This window comes from Parus major, chromosome 1, assembly GCF_001522545.3.
Source record: "Parus major isolate Abel chromosome 1, Parus_major1.1, whole genome shotgun sequence".
NCBI classification, from domain to species: Eukaryota; Metazoa; Chordata; class Aves; order Passeriformes; family Paridae; genus Parus; species Parus major.
The window spans coordinates 64,941,340-64,961,173 of record NC_031768.1 but is presented as its reverse complement, the minus strand read 5'-3'; the positions used below and the strand labels follow the sequence as shown (position 1 = coordinate 64,961,173).

General features: G+C 42.8%; 1 protein-coding gene across 1 annotated transcript; it reads left to right on the top strand.

Annotated features, from left to right (window-relative positions):
* Positions 1-6,670: 6,670 nt before the first annotated feature.
* CCNA1 (cyclin A1) lies at positions 6,671-12,807 on the top strand. Its single transcript, XM_015628926.2, has 9 exons — positions 6,671-6,732; positions 6,887-7,038; positions 8,133-8,376; positions 8,601-8,722; positions 9,399-9,622; positions 10,268-10,472; positions 11,280-11,393; positions 12,069-12,202; positions 12,530-12,807. Exons 2-9 carry the CDS (start codon positions 6,904-6,906, stop codon positions 12,579-12,581), a joined length of 1,230 nt encoding a protein of 409 aa, XP_015484412.1. The 5' UTR covers positions 6,671-6,732; positions 6,887-6,903; the 3' UTR covers positions 12,582-12,807.
* Positions 12,808-19,834: the final 7,027 nt, after the last annotated feature.

The following is a 19,834-nucleotide window of genomic DNA, read 5'->3' as shown; positions in this document are numbered from 1 at the left end:
ACCAGACCACACTGCCCAATCCAACCTGGCACTGAACACCTCCAGGGATAGGCATTCACAATTTCTTTGGAAAACTTGTGCCTGTGTCTCACCACCCTCACAGTAAAGAACTTTTTTCTAGTATCTAATCTAAACCTACTCTCTTTTGATTTGAACCCATTCCGTTTTCTCCTCTCTCTTATGAGCATGCCACTATACGCTCTCATAAATAATGTCTCTCCATCTTTCCTGTAAGTTCCCTTCAGGTACTGGAAGGTCACAATTGGATCACATCTTCTCTTTTCCAGGCTGAACAATTCCAATTCTCTCAGCCTTTCTTCATAGAGGAGGTGTTTAATCCCTCTGATCAACTTGGTGACCTCTTCTTGCTCCAACAGATCCATGTCCTTCCTGTGCTGGGGAACCCGGAGCTGGATGCAGCACTGCAGGTGGGGTCTCAGAAAAGCAGAGCAGAGCAGAGCAGAACAGAGCAGAGCAGAGCAGAGGAGAGCAGAGGAGCAGAGTTCTTCCCTCACACTACTGGCCACCTTGCTGTGGATGCAGCCCAGGATATGGTTGGCTCTCTGTCCAGATGCTGCACTCTGAGAATTTGTTTGTGATTTGTAACCTGAGAAACAGTCCCCAAGAGTCAGCTTCCACAGGATCACCAAGTCAGGACATGAGTTTCTTTTGAAACTTTTCAACTGTCAGCTTCTAAGTAGAAATGAGCAGTACCTGTTGATAGCAGCTGAGTAACAAATACCATAAGTATAGGGACCATAAATTAGGGGCCTGACTGAGAAAATACCTATTATACAGCAAGGGCATTTCAGCATTCACTTCAGCAATACCTGGCAGAAGAACCTGGCAGTGGAGCTAGATGATTATCAAAGAGAGTGATTTGAAGAATTCAGAAATGGCTGTTTTTGAATTATGCAGTACTGTTTCAAGGTTCTGTCAAAGTTATGGGTGTTTTCCTGTGTAGCTCTGAAATGAAAACCTGAGTCAAGATATTAATGTTCTGTGAAGGACATTAATTTAAAACATGCACAGTGCTAAAGCTTGCTATCAGCTGCTTTATGATACAGAGAAGCTTGTAAAGGAATAAAATATGGTTAGCAGAAATGCTTCATTTTAAGTTTGATGTTTTCTCTTCACATGCAGCACTAAAGGGTATAGTTTATGTTCTATTATTGTTTTGTTACTGAAAAAGCTTATTTTCTTGTACTTTTTGGTGAAATGGGAGTAACTGCAGGGGTGCTGTGCATCCTACATAGTCATAAAGCTAGCAGGAACAGACTGCTGTGGAGAAGCAACCCCAAAGCTGGAACTCTGGAGCTTTATTTGTCACCTTTTACACCACCTGATTCAGAAAAATCTTTGGGGTCAACTTTAGGCTATTCTACTGCTAACCTATAGCACAAGGCACTGAGGCTACCTCAGTGTAACTTATGATCCAGTAAGAAGGGCACTCAGACTCCATAAGCTATTGTTAAAACCACAATTTTCTGGAGCTAACATGAGAAACATAAAGAATATATGTAATCTTACATCTCTTCAGATGCTGGGACCCCTGAGCCATGCACCATCTCACAGACCTCTAGTCAGGTCATATGGTACAGGTCCCACCCTGTAGAAAGGTTCCCTAACATTTTGGTTTTGAGACCTCTTTTAGAATTTTCTTAGACAGAAAAATAATGTATTCATCGTATCTGTTGTCAAAAGACTGTATGTTCACATGAGAACTTGTTTCTCTTCTTTAAGATAATGCCAGGGCCACACAGGTGGTGTAATTGGAAACACGGAGTGGGAGCTGCCTGAGGGCTCCTCTGTTACCACCACCCTGCTGAGCTTATCCTGAAGGACAAGCCATACATGCAGCACAGGGCAGCACAGCCTGCTCAGGCTGACACTCCTTGAGGATCACCAACTCTCTGATGCACAACAGTCTTCTGGTTAGGACTGTTACCACCCCAAAGGGGAAAATCTTGCAGCTGTTCAAGGCTTTAGGCTTTGCTTCCCTGCTGTGGGCATCAGCTGGTGCTCTGTGACTCACTGGTAGGTTCCACTGCTCCCTGAAGTAAGCTGTGCCTATTATAGCACATGAGACAGTGGCAAAAGATCATTTCTGAAGGGTCCCTGTATTAACTAGCATGAGGGCAATGGGATTTGCAGGCAGGCTGTGCTCCAAGCTTAGGCAACCTACTGGGATAATAAAGATGCAGAGTGCATCAGACTTCTCCCAGCATCAACCACACCATGTACAACACAGCTGTATGCACAGAAGATAAAAACAAGAGTCCTGATGTAGAGGGAACAAGATGCTTATGGTTCTGTCTGTCTGCTTCCCTTCCTTACACACACACCCTGCAACTTTAACGGATTATTTCTGTTTCCTGTAGCAATGGAGGATGAGTATGCGCACAATACAAGCAAATCTCACATCTTACCTTGCACTGCATTTGCCAAGAACACAGACTGTGTACTCTGAAGATATTCAACATCTGGGGAACAAGAAACTGCTTTTGAGAGCTGCTCTAAGATCATCACAGCTCTTCTTATACCAGCTTCATGTGGTTGTCTCTGGGCTCTTCTGCAAAATCGATTTTCAATAACATTCTACTTAACAAGGTCCTACATTTATTGTGTTCGCTGATACCCACTTACATTTAATATATGTGCTATAATGGTATGCACTGTAGCCAGAAGCAGGGACTGTCTCACAGCTCTCTATGTAACAAAATAGTCTGCTTGATTGATCCTGCAAGCAAAGCAATATGAACCTTTCCCACTGGTTGATGATTTGTCTTCAGGAATATAATTCAGATCACTTTCCAGCTCTCAGACTTGATAATATGCCACCACACACATAATGAGTAGAAGTTATTAATTTAGGACTGTTTAGGAAGATAGCTTTAACTCTAAACCTTGGAATTAATGCATTTTATAAAGTCAGGATATTTAAAAATACACAAAAGTTGTGTGACAGCACAGCCACTACGCACAGAGAAATCATAACTTTGCCCAATGTAAAATTATTTGTGTATGGTGGTTTAATTGTTATCTTTCTTATAACTGCAAGGTTTAGTGCATGAAACCTAGTGGAATTTGCTTAATAGAAAACACTAGTAAATTTATAAGAGTAAATTTGATCACTAAATGATTCTGAAAGACAAATATAAAGTATTTATCTAAAGATGTGTAAGGAATACTGATGCATTATAATTAGAATTATGTAGACATCATTTATAGATGCATCACAGAGGGGAAACATAGATGTTCAAGTATATCAGATGTGTAGAAGAAACAATTTAAATAAATACATCCATTGGAAGAAGTTAATTCCTTTTACATCTTGTAAATTAAGGGTAAGTATTACACATAGCCTCAGCTTACAAGCATGCATGTAGACCTATTCAAACTATAATAATTAACACTAGGTAATCACTTCTACCTGCACTATTAAATATAGGTTAAGGGTTAGTAAAAAAAATTATAAACATCCTAATATATTTTCTATGTTCCAGGACTCAGTTATTTTTCTAAAACTTTCCTAAAATATTTAAGAAATATTTTCCTGGTTTTGGTGGTTCAGAAAAACAATGAAGCTCAAGATACAGTCTATGTATTCTTAAGTAATGTGAAATTAATTTACTGGTAGGATGATTAGAAGACACTGCAGACAGGCTATTGCAGTGTGTTGGCTATTCACAATCCAAGGAATCATAGCCATGTGAAAGAAGTCATATTCTCCATTTTTTGCTTTGCTACTTTAGGACTATACAACAAGGTCCTGATGGGACCTTGCAGGTCACTGAGTCCAGACACTGCTCTCAATGTCAAGGAGACTTCAAAATTCTTTTTAGAAACTTTCTGACTCTAAGACTGCTCTCACAGCACATTTTCCAGGGTGTCATGCATCTGCGCATCAAACTTACTATTCAGGGGGATTCCCATTGTTGCTCTGCCATAAAGCTGACCTCAGAAGAGTCTATGGCACACAGGGACCTGCTGTGCTCAATGCATTGGTCTGGAAAGACTTGCCAAATATTGAATGTGACCAGGCCAAAGTCATTGTAACTGTGTCTAACCTGCCTGAATGGGTTTTCCTATATGAATATCATGTTGTTATCACAATCCGATGTGAGACTTAGAGGAGCAAGGCTGGGAAGTTGCAAGTCTTCCATGAACTGCTTCTCATCTCATACTCGTGCTACTCACAGGCTTCAGGCCAAATAACCATTTAGGCCAAGCTGAAAGCCTAAGGATTAAAGCACACTAGGGACCCAAAAATACTTCAAAGGGTGAAGAGAGAAGGGGACAGCTGACAGTGGTTTAATTTGTGGGCAGAGCAATCCATGCCCCAGATTGTGAACTGAAGCCCATGCAGAGCTTGCTGTGTAAAAAGTGGGAATTAATGTAAGTGATTCTCAGAGAATATGCAGGAACCAGTGCTTGTTCCCACAGCATGGAGTACGATTGTTTAGCTGAAAAAAAAGCTACCAAAGCTGGACAACATTTGAAGCAAAGCCTGCAAAAAGGAGAAAGAACTAAGGAACTATGAAAGAGTGACAAGACAAGACAAGACAAGACAGAGTGCTTCAACACTATCTTTTCCAGAGTTTAGGAGGAAGGAAGTATCCTCACCAAGTCAGAAATTGCTCTGACTTCTCTGTCTTCCTAGAAATCAGTAAGATAGTGATTACTGCAAGAATCACCCTAAGAGTCCACTCAGGAAGGCTTCAGCTTCCTCTCAAGCACACAGGGAAGCTCAGAAAAAAATAACTAATGGCCCAAAGCTTTATTTGATTTGCTGCTACAATTAAGTAGTGGCTGGCAAAGCTCACTACTTCCCTCAGGTACTAATCCATACCAGGCTCTTTCAAAGAGTTCCTGAGAAACTGGAGCTTAGATAACCTCATTAAAAGCATTCGAGAGGCATTTCAGTTACATTAATGTATGATATGACTAGTGGGGATAACCATGTGCTGCTCACACATAAAAATATCAGTAAGTCATATGTTGGATAGCTGAGGTTCCTAAGTTATGGCTAAATGGAATAAGGATATGATGGGTACTTGGATATAAAGGATGTTCACTGACTGAACATGAATTTGGTGATCCCATCAAAACAAAAGGGTAAGGAGTGTTTAAAGTTCCACCTAGGCTAGTACTTGATTTCAAAGGCTGGCAACTAGACTCATGGTTTTTCAGAAATTAAACCTTGGCACAAAAATGTTTAAATAACTCCCCAAAGTAAAGTGTTCCTTATGCAAACCTGGGGGTTAGAAATTAAAGAAAGAGAAGAACACAGACATACAGCGTAATTTTCTGTTTCCCTGACTTGCCTTTGCCCACACCTGTAGCTGTGACAGATGGCCTATAGTAACTGCGTGCTTACAACCCTGTTGCTGCAAGGACATGGAGCCCCTCTCATCCAAAAGGAAAAACAGTGTGACATGACCAACAGATCAAACACAGGTAACATTTTTCACTTTCAGATATACCACTTGCCCCTTATGGTAAATTCCTTTTTGGAGGTTCAGAGGGTTAAAAAATGCAAGCAAAGTGTGAAGAAAAAATACAGCCCTTTAATGCAGATTGGATCACAAGAACTGCAAAAAACCAATTCTGGCATAAGATCCTGCCTGATATATCCAAATTTTGGATCATAGCTTCAACATTTCATTTCCTGGAGAGAATCTCAAGAAGTATTATCACTGCCAAGGCACAGACAGTTTTGACAAAATTCTCTTTAATTTGGTCTTATAAATCTGCAACAAGCAAATTTCTCAAATTTCCCATGCTGACTCTTCTGGGACATCACAATTCTGGTATCTAACCTAAATCTCATTCTGAGGTTTCAGCTCCTGTAGTTCTTGCTTTTTTGTCTTCACTATGGATTTTCAGAGGCGATCATGTGCCACACAGGCTATACTCCTGTTTGTTCCTGCTCGGACAGCCTTGGTGAATCATGCTCAGGCTGAGATTCACTGTAACCTCCTGATTCTTCTTCACAGAGCTGCTACCTTCCTGGCTGTTCCCCATCCCGCATCTCGGCACCCACTGGCTCTGACCTTGCACTTGTGCTTCAGGAGCATCCTGATTTTCCCGAACATTTCTCTAGTTTGCCAAGATCGTTTCAGAAATCTAATCGTGTTCCCCAGCACGGCCACAGCGTTCCCACAAACTGAGCACTTGTGCTGCCTGTATCACTATCCACATCACCGGTGACAAACTTTGGTGGTTTGTCTGTAGGAACCGCTGCTTTCCCCGTGTGGGCAGCTGAGAACCGCTTAGCCATGCAACAGCACAGCCAGGTCGGCACCAAGCTGTCCCTTGGCTTGGACTTGGCACGGGAGTCAAACCCACCCTTAAACGAACTAAAAGCTCCTTTTTCTCGCTCGTCCTTATCGAAGAGAGACGTCCGAGCCCAGCAGTTCCCACAGCGCCGTTGCCGTGGCTTGCACGCCGCTGTCGCGTTCGGAGCGCAGCCGGTGCGCGGCCGCAGCNTACACTGAGGTAGCCTCAGTGCCTTGTGCTATAGGTTAGCAGTAGAATAGCCTAAAGTTGACCCCAAAGATTTTTCTGAATCAAGTGGTGTAAAAGGTGACAAATAAAGCTCCAGAGTTCCAGCTTTGGGGTTGCTTCTCCACGCCTACATAGGGGCGGCGGGCGGCCTGGGCGGCGCTGCGCGGTGCGGGGCGGCCGGACCCCTCGGCGGGCTGGTGGCGAGCGGAGCCGGGCAGCGCGGTGGGCCACCCGTCATCCTGCGGGGCGGGCGGGAGCCACGGGTTGCCCGGGGCGCATTTGTGGTCGTTCGGAGGATTTATTTTATTTTTTAATTTACTTTTTCCTCCCAAGACTTCGTTTTATTTCTGTGGGTGTTTTATCTCTCCTCCGAAAGGTACCGACGTCGGGGCGATGCGTCGCAATGGAGAGAAGAGCCGTGCGGGGCGGCGGGAGTCGTGGCCCGCTGTTCCCCGCAGCAGCGGCGGCCGGGCCGTGCTGGGGGTGCTGACGGAGAACGGGCAGCAGCAGCAGCGGCCCGGCGGCCAGGTGAGCCCTGCTGCCGGCGGCACAGCCGCCCCCCGGCCCGCAGAGCCCGGGCTGAGCTCCCCGGCGCTGGGCCGGCAGTCCCGCAGTGACTGGCAGCGAGCGATGCACGCACCTGCCTTGAGGCTGCCGGCACAGGCCTGGCGCGGCGGGCTGAGAAGGTGACTCGGGCTCCGGTTCTTAAGCGTGAGTTTCCCGAGAAACACGGCTAGTAACCTCGCAGTCCTAATCTGTAGGTGTTTCCCCGTGCAAGTGCTCTGTCTAAGTAATCCATCCTGGAAGGAAGGATTACTTCTCGACCGCTTACCCTCCACAGTGTAGGGGATGATTAAGGAGGGGCTGTCCACTGACCCAAAATGCTCACTGCTGAGTAGCTTGCCATGCTCAGTTCAGGGTGCCAGAGCCTTCAAGAAGTTCAAGTTAATGACATGTTGTTTTTTCTGTCCTTCTGTTCCTTGAGCCCTCTTGGAGTCTGCTGGTGGGGCAGGAATAATGTTAGTGTCCTGACCTAAAATAGCAGCTGATATGTGTACACAAACTCTTCTTGGTTTTGGCTGTGTAAAGCCCCCAACTCAGCTCATGGCATACTGGCAGTAGATGGTGTGAAGGATTGTAGCCTGGTCACATGTAGTCCTAGGGGTTGCGATGCTTCAGCTCAAAAATTCAAACTTCATTGTTTAACTCTGCTTGAAGTGCCTTCCTGCCTGTGCAGGCTTTCCTAAGTCTGTGGCAGGGCTTGAGCACTTCTGTTAATTTGCTGCACTTGAAACTGCTCCTTGCCAGAACTAGATGTGGAGCAGACTGCACATCCCAGCCCCATTGGAACTGAGCAGCACCCTCATCCTCTTTGGTGGGAGGCACTGAATATGATGCTGCTTCCCTGATTTCCTGACTTTTTCTACACATCATTCTTTCTCTGAGGAGTCTGTCACTGCATTACAGCACCAAGTTTAGAGGCACCAAATGTAATTGGTGGCTTTTCCCATGAACTTTGTCTGTTGGTGTCTGTTACACAAGGAACGTGATTTTGACAAGTGGCACTTTCTGTTTTCTTCCTGAGTTGCCCTCCCACAGTGTTACCATGTGCTCTGATTTAGGGTGCTGCTGTTATCAAGCGCTTCTCTGGCTTTGAAAACACCATCCCTTCATCTAGAAAAGATGAAGTGCCCAACTGCATGGTCAGTGCTGTATCAAAGCAAGGTTTTGCTATCTACGTAGATGACCCAGAAGATAAAGAAAACTACAGCTGCCAAGTGTCTGAAGAGCTTGAATTAAGCCAATGTGAACTGGATACCAGCGCAATGACATCCAGTATTCACCTGCTGCTGGATCTGAGTTCAGGTAACTCCTGTTGCTACTCAGATGGTTTCCATAGCACAACCACATGTAGAGTGGTTATGAGTTGTGAATTGTAAGCTAGTGAGTAGCTTATGTTACAATAAATAACACTACTAGCTAACTTGGATTGTGTCTACATGAGGGGCAACACTTCTAAGCTCAAATTAGCAAGAGAAAGTCAAGAGATTAATTATACAAACGTCTTGCTGCTTCCTGTTACCTGTTAGGCTCTCCTATGGTAGTGGACACATCCTTCCAATCCCAGCCAGAGGATCACATGGAAGATGTTGTAACTCTGGCTGTGGGAGAGTATGCAGAAGACATTCATCAGTACCTCCGAGAGGCTGAAGTAAGTTCTGTGAGAAGCTTGTAGGTATCTGTGGTAGGCTGCAATATTGCAGAGATCCAAGGCTGCCACTGGACTACAAAGAAGAGAAAGTAAATAGTAAAAGTAGTTTCTTAAGGCAGCATGTAGTCAGTGATAAGTTCTTTTAGAATTAATGCATCCCTGGTATTTCCTATGATGGGTGCATCTCTTGACTGGTATGAAGAATTCCTGCAGATGGGTGTAGAATGCTGAAAAAATGCTAAAGCAGTTTGACATGATCTCACTGATTGCTTTCTGGCTATAGCAGTAGTTTTTCCTACCTGCTTGTGTTAGAGCAGTGAAGTACAGCCTCCTGATGGGAAGAAGGGGGAAAATCTGATTGATTTTCATGTCCTCCTGAATGGATCAGTTGTTTGATGGCAAAGGCTGTCTATAGCCCAGGACATGTGTTTTACTATTTTCCAGCTAACACTGTAGCTTCAATCTGTCTTTTCAGTGCAGAAATACTAATTTCTAGAGATGCCACTAGCTGAGAATAATTATCAGTAGCACAATAATTGTAGTTAGTATTTATAGTTATTAACAGTGGGGACAACCCCCACTCCTTTTAGTGCAAGTATAAAGAATATTCATTGGCTCAGCCATCCATGGCTCTCTTCAGAGTGATCATCCTGATTCTTCAACTCTTTCCAAACAGGTAAGATTTCGGCCCAAGCCCTACTACATGAAGAAGCAGCCAGATATCACAACAGGAATGCGTGCTATCCTGGTAGACTGGTTGGTGGAAGTAGGGGAAGAGTATAAACTTCGGACAGAGACTTTGTACTTGGCAGTGAACTTCCTGGACAGGTTCCTTTCCTGCATGTCTGTTCTCAGAGGAAAGTTACAGCTTGTAGGAACAGCGGCTATCCTTCTGGCTGCGTAAGTGTTTCATCTTCTGAAATCAGTGATCATCTTCAGATCTTGATGATCTGAAGTCTATTTTTGGGCTTAGTCTTGTACAGCAATTTGAAGGAGGGAAGGTTGTGTTGCTACATAGCTTTTCATGATGTCTCAAGATCAGCAACGTGGCCTTCCTGGTACTATTAAAATTAAACATTCAATGTTGTATGTGAAGAATTGTAGTGGGGAAAGCTTGTAACCATAAACACAGTAGCAGAAACAGCAAGGTGTTAAACTGCTAGCCTGTAAGGCTGTAATAGACTCAGTTGCAATCTACTAGTTAGCCTTTAGCTGCTCTAATAAGACAGGGTAAGCAACATAGTGTAGGAGTGCATGGTTGTTTGTCTGGAGTGTGCTGTGTTACTGAGACTTCCCCACTGAAAGCTTGCTGTTAAAAGCTAACAATGCAAGTTTTTCTATCTAGACTGATGACTCAGAGTTCCTCTAAGCATATTTGCCCAAGTTTGAAACTAAATTGTTAGCTAGCCTGGAGGACAAGTAAAATTAGAGCTTTCCACAAGTTTTAGTAACGTTATGTTCTCATTCTGATGTGGGTCCAGCGCAAAGATTTCTTTTACTGTAACTTCAAAGCTGACAAATATGGCTTCTATATCCCTTTTTCAGGAAGTATGAAGAGATCTACCCACCAGATGTGGATGAATTTGTCTATATAACAGACGATACCTACACAAAGAAGCAGCTGCTAAGAATGGAACACTTGCTTCTCAAAGTGCTGGGTTTTGACCTAACAGCCCCAACCATCAACCAGTTCCTCCTTCAGTATATTCAGAGGCGTGGAATCTGTATGAGGACAGAGAACTTTGCAAGGGTATGGACTGTCTGCCTTCTGGGACTGAGGGGGAAGAAGTGATCGTGAAAAGAGTGCTGTTTGCATTTCATGAATCTGTATCTGCAATAGGCCTAAAACTGTGTGTTTCATAGCGGTGGCTTGTGTGCTGAGACTTCTGGATAGATGCCTCATGGAAATCCTAGGTTTGGTCTATCTTGTCTGGTCAGGATAACTCACTGACTAGGCAATTAGGTGGTAAAAATCTGGTGGTTTTTTCAACAGTGCCTGTATAGCAAGTCTGTCCTGCATTAGGTGCTATTGCATATTGCTCCACAGTGAAAAAGAATATACCTGTACAGCTGCATAGGAGTTGCCTGAAGTAGGCAACCATGCCTACTAGAAACAGCAAAATTACAGTAAAACATCTGACCATGTGCTTCTTAGAGCTATCCATTTACCCCTAATGTCCAAGTGGGGTCTACCTATAGAAGCAAGAGCCTTAGCAGATGGCAAGAGTGTGTCTGTCATTTTTATGAAACTTGACTTTTCTGTGTCTCTACCTGTAAAATCAAGTCAGATCTGATGATGGAACCAGAACTTCAGGTTAGAGTAGATGGGTTAGGTTTTGGCAAAATGTCTTTCTGTCCCCCCTGAAACATGATAAAGGCACTCCTGTGAGATCAACAGGACCAGAGTGCTAATTCTCCTCACTAGATATGTAGCTTATGCTTTTGTGCATCATACTGAGACCATTGCCAGATTTTAATACTTGCTGTATTGGACTGATTAGCAACTAGCAACCAGCTAGGTTGATTCTTTTTGAAAATCTGGAGTTTTCTTGTTTAGTATCTTGCAGAGCTGAGTCTCCTTCAAGCTGATCCTCTTCTGAAGTACCTTCCTTCACAAATTGCTGCAGCAGCCTACTGTTTAGCAAACTATACAGTGAACAGATCTTTCTGGGTAAGAACAGCAACTGTGTGTTAATAAATAGCTCAAACATTTTGTTATTGTTAGAACTGAGCCAAGAAGGATGAGGAGTAACTACAAAGTATGTTGTTCTAAAGGCTGAAATCCTAGGATGAGTAGCTAGCTATTCTTGAGTTAATGAGACTAGCTGATAAATGGCTGTTAAGTAAATCTGAAATATCATGCTTCTTCTCTGAAACATAAGGGATTTTACTGTCTTGCTTACTTACATCAAGGCTATACCTCACAAATCTCCAAGACTATACCCCAGATGGAATTCAGGGCCTTTCTGGGAGAAAGGGGAGAACTGAGCGTGTCTACTTGAGTAATTACACTGTGTGGCTGCTTTACCAGAAGCCTTGGTAGACCTTCCAGCTGTGTATTGAAGGATACACATAGGTTATAGTGAATAGGTTTAGTACAGAGTAAGATCCAGAAGAGATGTAATGGATGCACGTGCTTAGAGCAGAAGGAGCTTGTCAGACCTCATGGCACCAAGGAAGACCTGGAGTGAAACTGATGGCACAATACAATTGAATGTTTTTCATGCTTAAGGAATCTAGAGTGAGCTCTGACATAGTGAAAAGGGTTTCTGCTTCCATGGGAAACCCATCTTCTAGATGGCTGCTGACTACAATAGAGTAACACTGTTTTTTCTCATCTGTCCAGCCAGAAACACTTGCTGTATTTACTGGATATTCATTAAGTGAGATAGCACCTTGCCTGACTGACCTGCACAAAGCATGCCTTGATGCTCCCCATTGCCAGCTGCAAGCTATTAAGCAGAAGTATAAGCAACCAAAGTAAGTAACCAGTATGCCATCCAGTGTCTTGGATGGCTGTAAGCACAGGAATGGCTCTAGTTTTTCAGCTTGGACTGGGTTTGCTGTAGCTCTCTCATAGTTGTCAGCTTCTAGTTCTGAAACAGGAGCCTCCATCAGCCTCTTAAGGGTAAATATTTTCTGACCAGAAAAGTAATTAATCCACAAGTATGTGGATGCATTGGGTGACAATTTTGTCTGCAGTGTTGCAGGATGATGCTTCCCTTCTCCAATATATTGCACAATCAGGTGATAGTTCAGCTGACAAATCTGAAGCCAATATTTGTAGTCTTTGCATTTCTATTCCAGGTACCTGCAGGTGTCTCTTCTGGAGCTCCCAGCAATTCTTCCTCTACACTAGACACTGTGGATCCTGGACTTGAAGATTACTGTGTCCCAATCAACAAAGCTGGTCTAACATTTCACAGAGCACTGCGGGTCATGTGTCTGTAACCATAGTGATCAGAATAGTTTTTAAGCTAATATTTTTTAATGAGATGGCTTTTTTAAAATAGATCTTAGACTATAGCTTTTAACATAACTGACAGCACTTTTAATAAATGTCTTATTACACTCTACTTCGTGAATCTTCTGACTACAGTTAATACCTAATACCTGCAATAACAGTGAGTGGAATGAATTTTGGAGCTTGTTTGTTTGTTTGTTTTAATTTTTGTTGTTGTTGTGTGTGTTTTGTTTGGTGCAATTTGTTTTTTACTAAATTGCTATAAGCACTAATAAGCTGGCTGGAGTGGATTTATCAGAGTTTGAACCACCACAGCCTGACATTCCTGTAGACACAGGTAATTGCTGTAGTCCTATTTGTTCTTGCTTTTGAAACTTTCTATTGGAACAAGGTCACGTGGGCATGAACAGAAGCTATTTTCTGTGGCTTGTTTACCATATCAGACCAAAAACATCCACATGTAATTGTTTTGTGAACTCTGAATGCGTTTGTAGAAGATCATCAATGTTGAGGTAGAAGTCTGACTTCCCTTTAAGGAGACAAAATAGGGGATTGTTCTGCAGATAGTTGGAAGAAGGGGAGATTGTGGCTGGCAGAGCTTTAGGAACGTTTCATACACTGGTGAACAGACTGCATTAGAGAGCATAGCTAAAAGCTGTGCTAAGCAGAGTTGATGTAGATGGCTCCTGAGCCATTCTTGTGTAGAGTGGTGTTAGAACAAGCCTGTCTGAGATGACCCCTCATGTCATTAGAGCACCGGTGATCATGTGTGAAGGGAGGGCAATGTAACAGAACTAATAGCTGTCTTAGCCTGAGCTGCTACATGGTCTTGTGTCCCTCTGTCAGTTATTTATTAGGTAGTGCTTTGAGGAAAAATACAAACATCCAGACAGAACACCACCCTGTAATCTCAAACACAACCCCTGTTCAAAGTAGTTTAAAAATCAATTGATCGTATTGGTAGAGAACTATAATCTACTTGTCTAGGTGGTAAGGTAAGTCTGAGGTCTGCTCTTAGTGCAAGAGTTTAAAACTTCCAGGGCTTACCACTTCCTAAGAGAGCAATCTGTACAGTGCATTACATGTTTCCAAGCAAGAGTAAGTTTAACACTTTGACACCGGTATGCAATCCAGCAGACATATTAAGTACCAGCTAACAAGCCTCTTGCTTTAATTTTAAACCCTGCTTATGCCAATATGTGTGTCATGGGGCTCTTAGCTTGGGGCGTTCCCTCGATGTATGTAAGACTTCCTTTCCCTTAATTCCTCCCTGTGCAGCCTGGTGGATCTTTCTAGTAAAGCAAACTCTTGTGTTTCTCTGAAGTGGAGGTAGTGGTCATGACTGCTTCACTTGTCTCAAAGTAAACACCCTTTAAAGGTGGGGAGTATTCCATTTCAGTCTAGCATAGTCTCATGCTGTAGTTTCAGTCTAGTTCTTTGTCTCTTGCTTCAAACACTTTCTAATCAGTTAAGTGAATTTGTCTTGATGCATAATGATAGAAATGACCTGACATCCCGTGCTAGTGTCTGTGGTATTAATTTTGTGGTGGGGGCCTCAATCCATAGATTTTGTCCATGCACTGAATTTCATGGCTTGTGGACATATGTCCTAAAGGTGGGCTATGAATCTCACTTCTGCCCACAGTCAGCTTCTTTAAAGAGAGCATCTCAGGGCAAAGCTGTGCCAGTGGCACCTGCAACAGGCAACTCTTGGTTGCTTGTTTCACAAGGAAGTGGTGAGTGCCCTGAGCAAGTCTTGCTAAGTCTACCCAGCTTATAAGTAGCAGCTTGTTTGGTGTTTCAGGCTGAACATAAGATACTGTGAAACTCCATGTTAATAAGACTCTACTTGTAAGTAATAGTGCTCACTGAACTGCAGATGACTGTAGCGTTGGGTATTTCAAAGCAGAAATTAATGTCTCAAGTGCAAGAATGTTTTCCTTGTGTTGCAGGAGATTAAAGATTTGTGTGGTCATGTTGCAGTAGTAATGGGGAAGAGATGAGTTTTGTTCTTATAAACAGTCTATAACATGGTCATGCCTCATGTTCTTGGGCCAATAGCAAAGTAGGAGTCTGAATTTATTAGTGTTTTAACATCTGGAGACTTTCTAGAAGCAACACTTCTGTTTTACTTTTTTAGATTTAACTTATACCTGCAAGGCAATTGCAGCAGTTTCACTTCACATTTTCGGAGCTTCAATCCTTTGGTATACAAATGTATCTGGGGCTTTTTTTGGCTTTTTTTTAAGCTATATTACGTGAAGACTGTGTCATCAGCTTTCTTGTTTTGTAATTATTTTTCAACTCAGCTTTTCACTTAAATATTGTTTCAATCCAAGGCTAAAAAGGGAAATAGTTAAGGTGAAGAATCACATAATGCTGCAGTGTGAATGCTAATAATGAGTCTGGGAAAGATGGATTAAATTTAAATTTGTGAGACACAAGAAACTCATCTTGAAGTGGTCTCATCTGAGATCTGTCATAATGTCATTTTGAATGTTCCTGTAGTAGTCTCACTTCCTTTTATTGGATTTGTCATACTCAGAGCAAGGAAAAAAGACTTACTGCTGTTACAGGAGTGAGCCTTGGCTCTTCCAAGATGGTAACTGAATGCTATCTCCTCTCTCCTTCAATATGAATCATCACACTTAACTCTGGCCTGCCTCTTGTGGGCTGTTCTCTGCAGATGATACCTGAGATCAAGGGATAAAAGATGCTGCAGTTGGGCATCAAGTGGTAATGAAGGTGAAGTAATGCTGTTCTAATAGATGAAGTACTTGAATACAGATGCAAACACATGTAGGAGTACTAAAGGTTGTACTGAAAATCATGTACAAAGGAAGATGGATTTATGAAGAGGGAGATGAAAGCTACCCAAAAGGAAGCTTTATGTTTTCATTGATGTAGTGCCTATGCTATAGGGAAAAACTAAGAGATACAAAGCTCACAGCCTTTTGTGATGCTTGAAACAGAAAATAGGTAAAAGGTAATCAGCATTAAAGCTGAAATTAAGACAGTCTCAATTCTTGACCATTGTCCTTAGTGGCTTGTAGACGACGGCCACAAATAAAAGCTTTTTTTGGGTTTTTTTTGTGTTTGTTTGTTTGTGGTTTGTTTTTGTTTTTTGTTCAGGAAATACTTTCAGCTGTGGCAGCTTTGGAAATAAAAAGGCTGATCATGCTCAGTTATCTCTGCTATGAAGATCAGTCTGTTAAAGGTTGGAACTGAGAAGTGTTGAGGATTTTCTTTGACCTGTGATGTTCAGTTCAAGAGGTCTTTAACATTTGTATTAGAACAAACACAAAATTCCTAATCTTATTCTAGCAACTTCCATATTATCTTGCTGTGGCTTTCATGAGACTTGGCTGTATGACCGTGGTTTTCTGTGTTGCAGTTAATATTTTTAATCAATAATTTCTAACAACATTTTGGCCATCTCTGGTGTTCTGAGAAAGCTGTTCTTATAGCTGGAGATGTAATGTGGATCCATCATTCCCTTAAGATTAAAAGGGATAAGTGCAACTTGATGCTTTATGGGAACATACTGGTTTAAAAGCTATGTTCTGCCTTTGTGTTTTCCTCTACTCTGGGATGATTTAAGATGTCTGAGAGGTAATTAGATATTTAGAGAGAATGCTTTAACTGTGTTCAGAGCAGTTAAGCAGCAGAAGGTTGTCTGCCTTGCTGGGAAATCTGTCTGTGTGATTAGTCTGTGTGCATACCTGCTTGTCATCAGGTCTACAAATGACTCAAATTGGCTCTGATCGCTGAGGGGGGTACTTCTTTTAGCTGGTGACCTTGAAGCAGACTGTGGAGCTACTCTTAAGCATGAGAAACAAGACAGCAGCACCAGTGACTGCTTCCTGGGTTTAAGCTTTTAATTTTGCAATTTTCCTCAGCACCTGCTTTGCCAGAGCAGGAGCACCTTCCTATACTGAAGAGCTGTGCAGACTGTGCTAGGCAGATGTGAACTGGAGGCAGTATAGGCTCATCCCCTGCTACTTAGATGTTCTAGAGCCCTGTCAAGCTGACTCCTTTGAAGTTTCTTGGGTTCTCTAGCGTTTACAGTGGATGCATGTATTTTCTCAGCACAGACAAACTTACAGGACAGCCTACAGATGGATACTGACCGCATGATAGAGTTAATCATAAAGTACATGCCTACCTCCATCAAATTAACTTTTGTCTGGGCCAAGAAAGACCAGGCAGTCCTAGTCCTAATCCCCCTTAAGATGCTAAAATTATAGTCCTGTCTTGGAATTTTGTACAGTGCTTGCTTAGTTAGGCTGTGCTGGTACTGAAAAATAATTGTGGACTGAGCAAGGACCAGTTCCTGGTCAAATTTGGCTTGTTTCTGTGATGCTTAGGGCTGGCTAATTTTTTAAGTAGCTTTGTCTTGGAAAGGGCTTTTGGAGTAGGACAAAATACTCAGTGTGAGCTAACAGGCTGTGCTGATGTTTTTGCTCAGAGCTTGTGCTTGCAAGTCTGCCCCTCTTTTGTCTTAGCAATATGTCTAGAGTGACCAAGTGTCCCTGCCATTAATACCAGTAAAGACCTAATTAAACCATTAGGGAGTCCTCGGCCCTTGTTTTTCAGATCTTCTTTCTTTGAACACAAAGTCTTACTGGAGCCCAGTGCTGAAAAACCAGGCTCATGATGAAGCTTTGAGCTCTGGCAATAAATAGTCTCCTCCACCATCTGCAGCCAAGCTGCCTTTTCTGCTTGTTTACTGTTGTTTGTGTTTTGATGTGTAAATAACTTGATAAAGTAAGAGAGGGCGCTAGACCCCACAACATTCAACAGATGACGTGAGCTCCTTACAGTAGAATAATGTAAACTCCAGCCCTGTTTAGGCAGACACTGAAGTGACATGCATCTCTAAACAGAATAATCCATTTGGCTGTTTTTTTCCCCTCATAAAGAGGATATAAATATCTGAGCATTAACAAAATGGGTGGCAAAACAAGCGCAGGTGAGCAGCAGGAGCAGTGCTGTTTCTCCATGTGACAATGAGTGAGCCATTGAGGTGGCAAAAGCAGGTTCACTCGGAAGCACATTTGCATAGCACATGCTTTCAAAGAGCACAGCTGTCCCAGTGCGTGCTGCACTGTCACCTCTGTTTACTGAGGAGGCACAGCCGGCTTCAGGAAAACACCTGGAGCGTTTCGTTAAGGCAGAAAGACGCCGTAACCCGATGGTCTCCGAAGGACAGGACCAGAAGAGGGCACCAGCATCCTTGGTCTGGGGCTTGAGGGGACAGCCAACCTCAGCGTTCCGTACCTAAAAGGGTCACAGCCCAACGAGGTGTTTGGTCTTCTTGGGTTCCTTTTTACACGGTTTACATGTAGACCAGCAACACGCGCGATCACTGCAACAGCACAGCTTTGTTCGATTAATTGTGCATGAAGTGTAACCAGGATTTAGCAAAGTTGCAATGTAAGGTTGTCAGCTGTGCTGCCTACCTCTCACATCTGGTGATCCAGGTATACTTAAAGTAAATGTCTTTTCAGAACATCTCTAGTCTTGTATGTGAAGCTTGACTCTTTGCACTAGTGTCAAACATTTTCTGTAAGATTTTTCTTTTTCCTCTCTCTGCCTATAAAAATCAGGCTAACTCATGTTGACTGAAAGCTTGATTTGGAGAGGATAAAAATATGATGGAAAGTGCTCTGCTGATATTCATGACATAAGTGTTCTGTGGAAGCAAGTCTGATGTAGGAGTATCTCCTTATATTGCAGATTGGGCAGATGAAGTGTTTCTAATATTACAGATCTTGTATGGTTTGTGCAGGAAAGGGGGAAATTAGCTATAATTTTTAAGTTTGGATGTGTTTCTCTTACTCATTAAAAACTTGATTTTTATTATTTTCTTTTTAAGGTAATCTCGCTACATAGAGAGTGTTATGTATGACAAATGTTGCCCAGTTCAGGTATTTAAGTGTCATTGTTTTATCTTGGTCATTTTGTCCTTGTCCTGTCCCAACCTGAACTGAGTTTTATTTTCACAAGCTGCTCACACATTCAGATTTACACTTGTCTTTTTTCTACAGCTATTTCTAAAATCTATTTGTTCTCATCTTTAACCTGTTAAATTGGAGGCAGAAGCTGCACTGTCAGAGTCAGTGGAAAACTATCCAGAGCAGTCATCTGAGTGCTGCACTGGTGTCTAACAGTTCAATAAAAAACTTGTCAGTGCAGCTTTTTAAGTCAAAGGGAAATGTTTTCTCCTTGGACAGTTGTGTTGCTGAGCTGTGACTGAGCCTGTGTCCCTTACTCTCTTTGAGCTTTTGCAGGTATTTGTATACATTTATTTTAATACAGTTGCTGAACTCCATGTCATGTGCACAGAGGCATGGGCTGCCTGAGGCACTCAATGGACTTTGGCTAGAGGAAAACAAATATTTTGTTCTGACTAACAGTAGCAGCTTTCAGGAAGTGCTGTTGTCTCTGAATAGAAGAGCTACCAGGGAGAGCAGTGTGTTCACATCATACAGGCATGTCTTCAGTGGGTACTTGAGCAGCTGTGAGCAAATGCAATTTTCCACATATGCCTGTGCACTGCTAGCTGGACATTGTACTCCTTCCTCGCTCTCTTGTCATTTGGTGACTGCTCACAACTTTCAAATGGAGTGGAAGGGTGATGTGGCCCTGCAGAGGCTCTTTTGCCAGCAGGATAACACTGTGCAGGGCTCTTGGCCCAAAGCCAGCAAGTAATAAACATCCCATGGGGCAGGACTGATACACTAGTGTTGAACAGACCACACCCGGTTTTAAAAGTATCTCCCTACATCTAGTCTTAAACATGATGTTGGCTCTTAATCTTTTGTTGGCTACTTGCCCTGTATCATCTGGTGAAAAGACTGGCCCAACAGGGAGTAAAGAGGCTCTGATGGCCCTATTTTTCCTGCAGGTAATCAGTGCAGAAAGCTCCGCTGCAGTTTGCCAGATTTTGCCTCACAAAACTTTTTGTAAACTGCTTCTTGTTTTAGTGCATGGACTTGAGGCCACCATGACACTCATAGCATAACCACTGCTCATGTTCCCAGGTCACTGAGCTGGGCAGTAAGTGATGTACGGGTGGGTTCTGCTGTTGAGTATCATTCTCTGCTTACTATATGGGAACTGCTGATCTCTGTAACTCCTGTTTA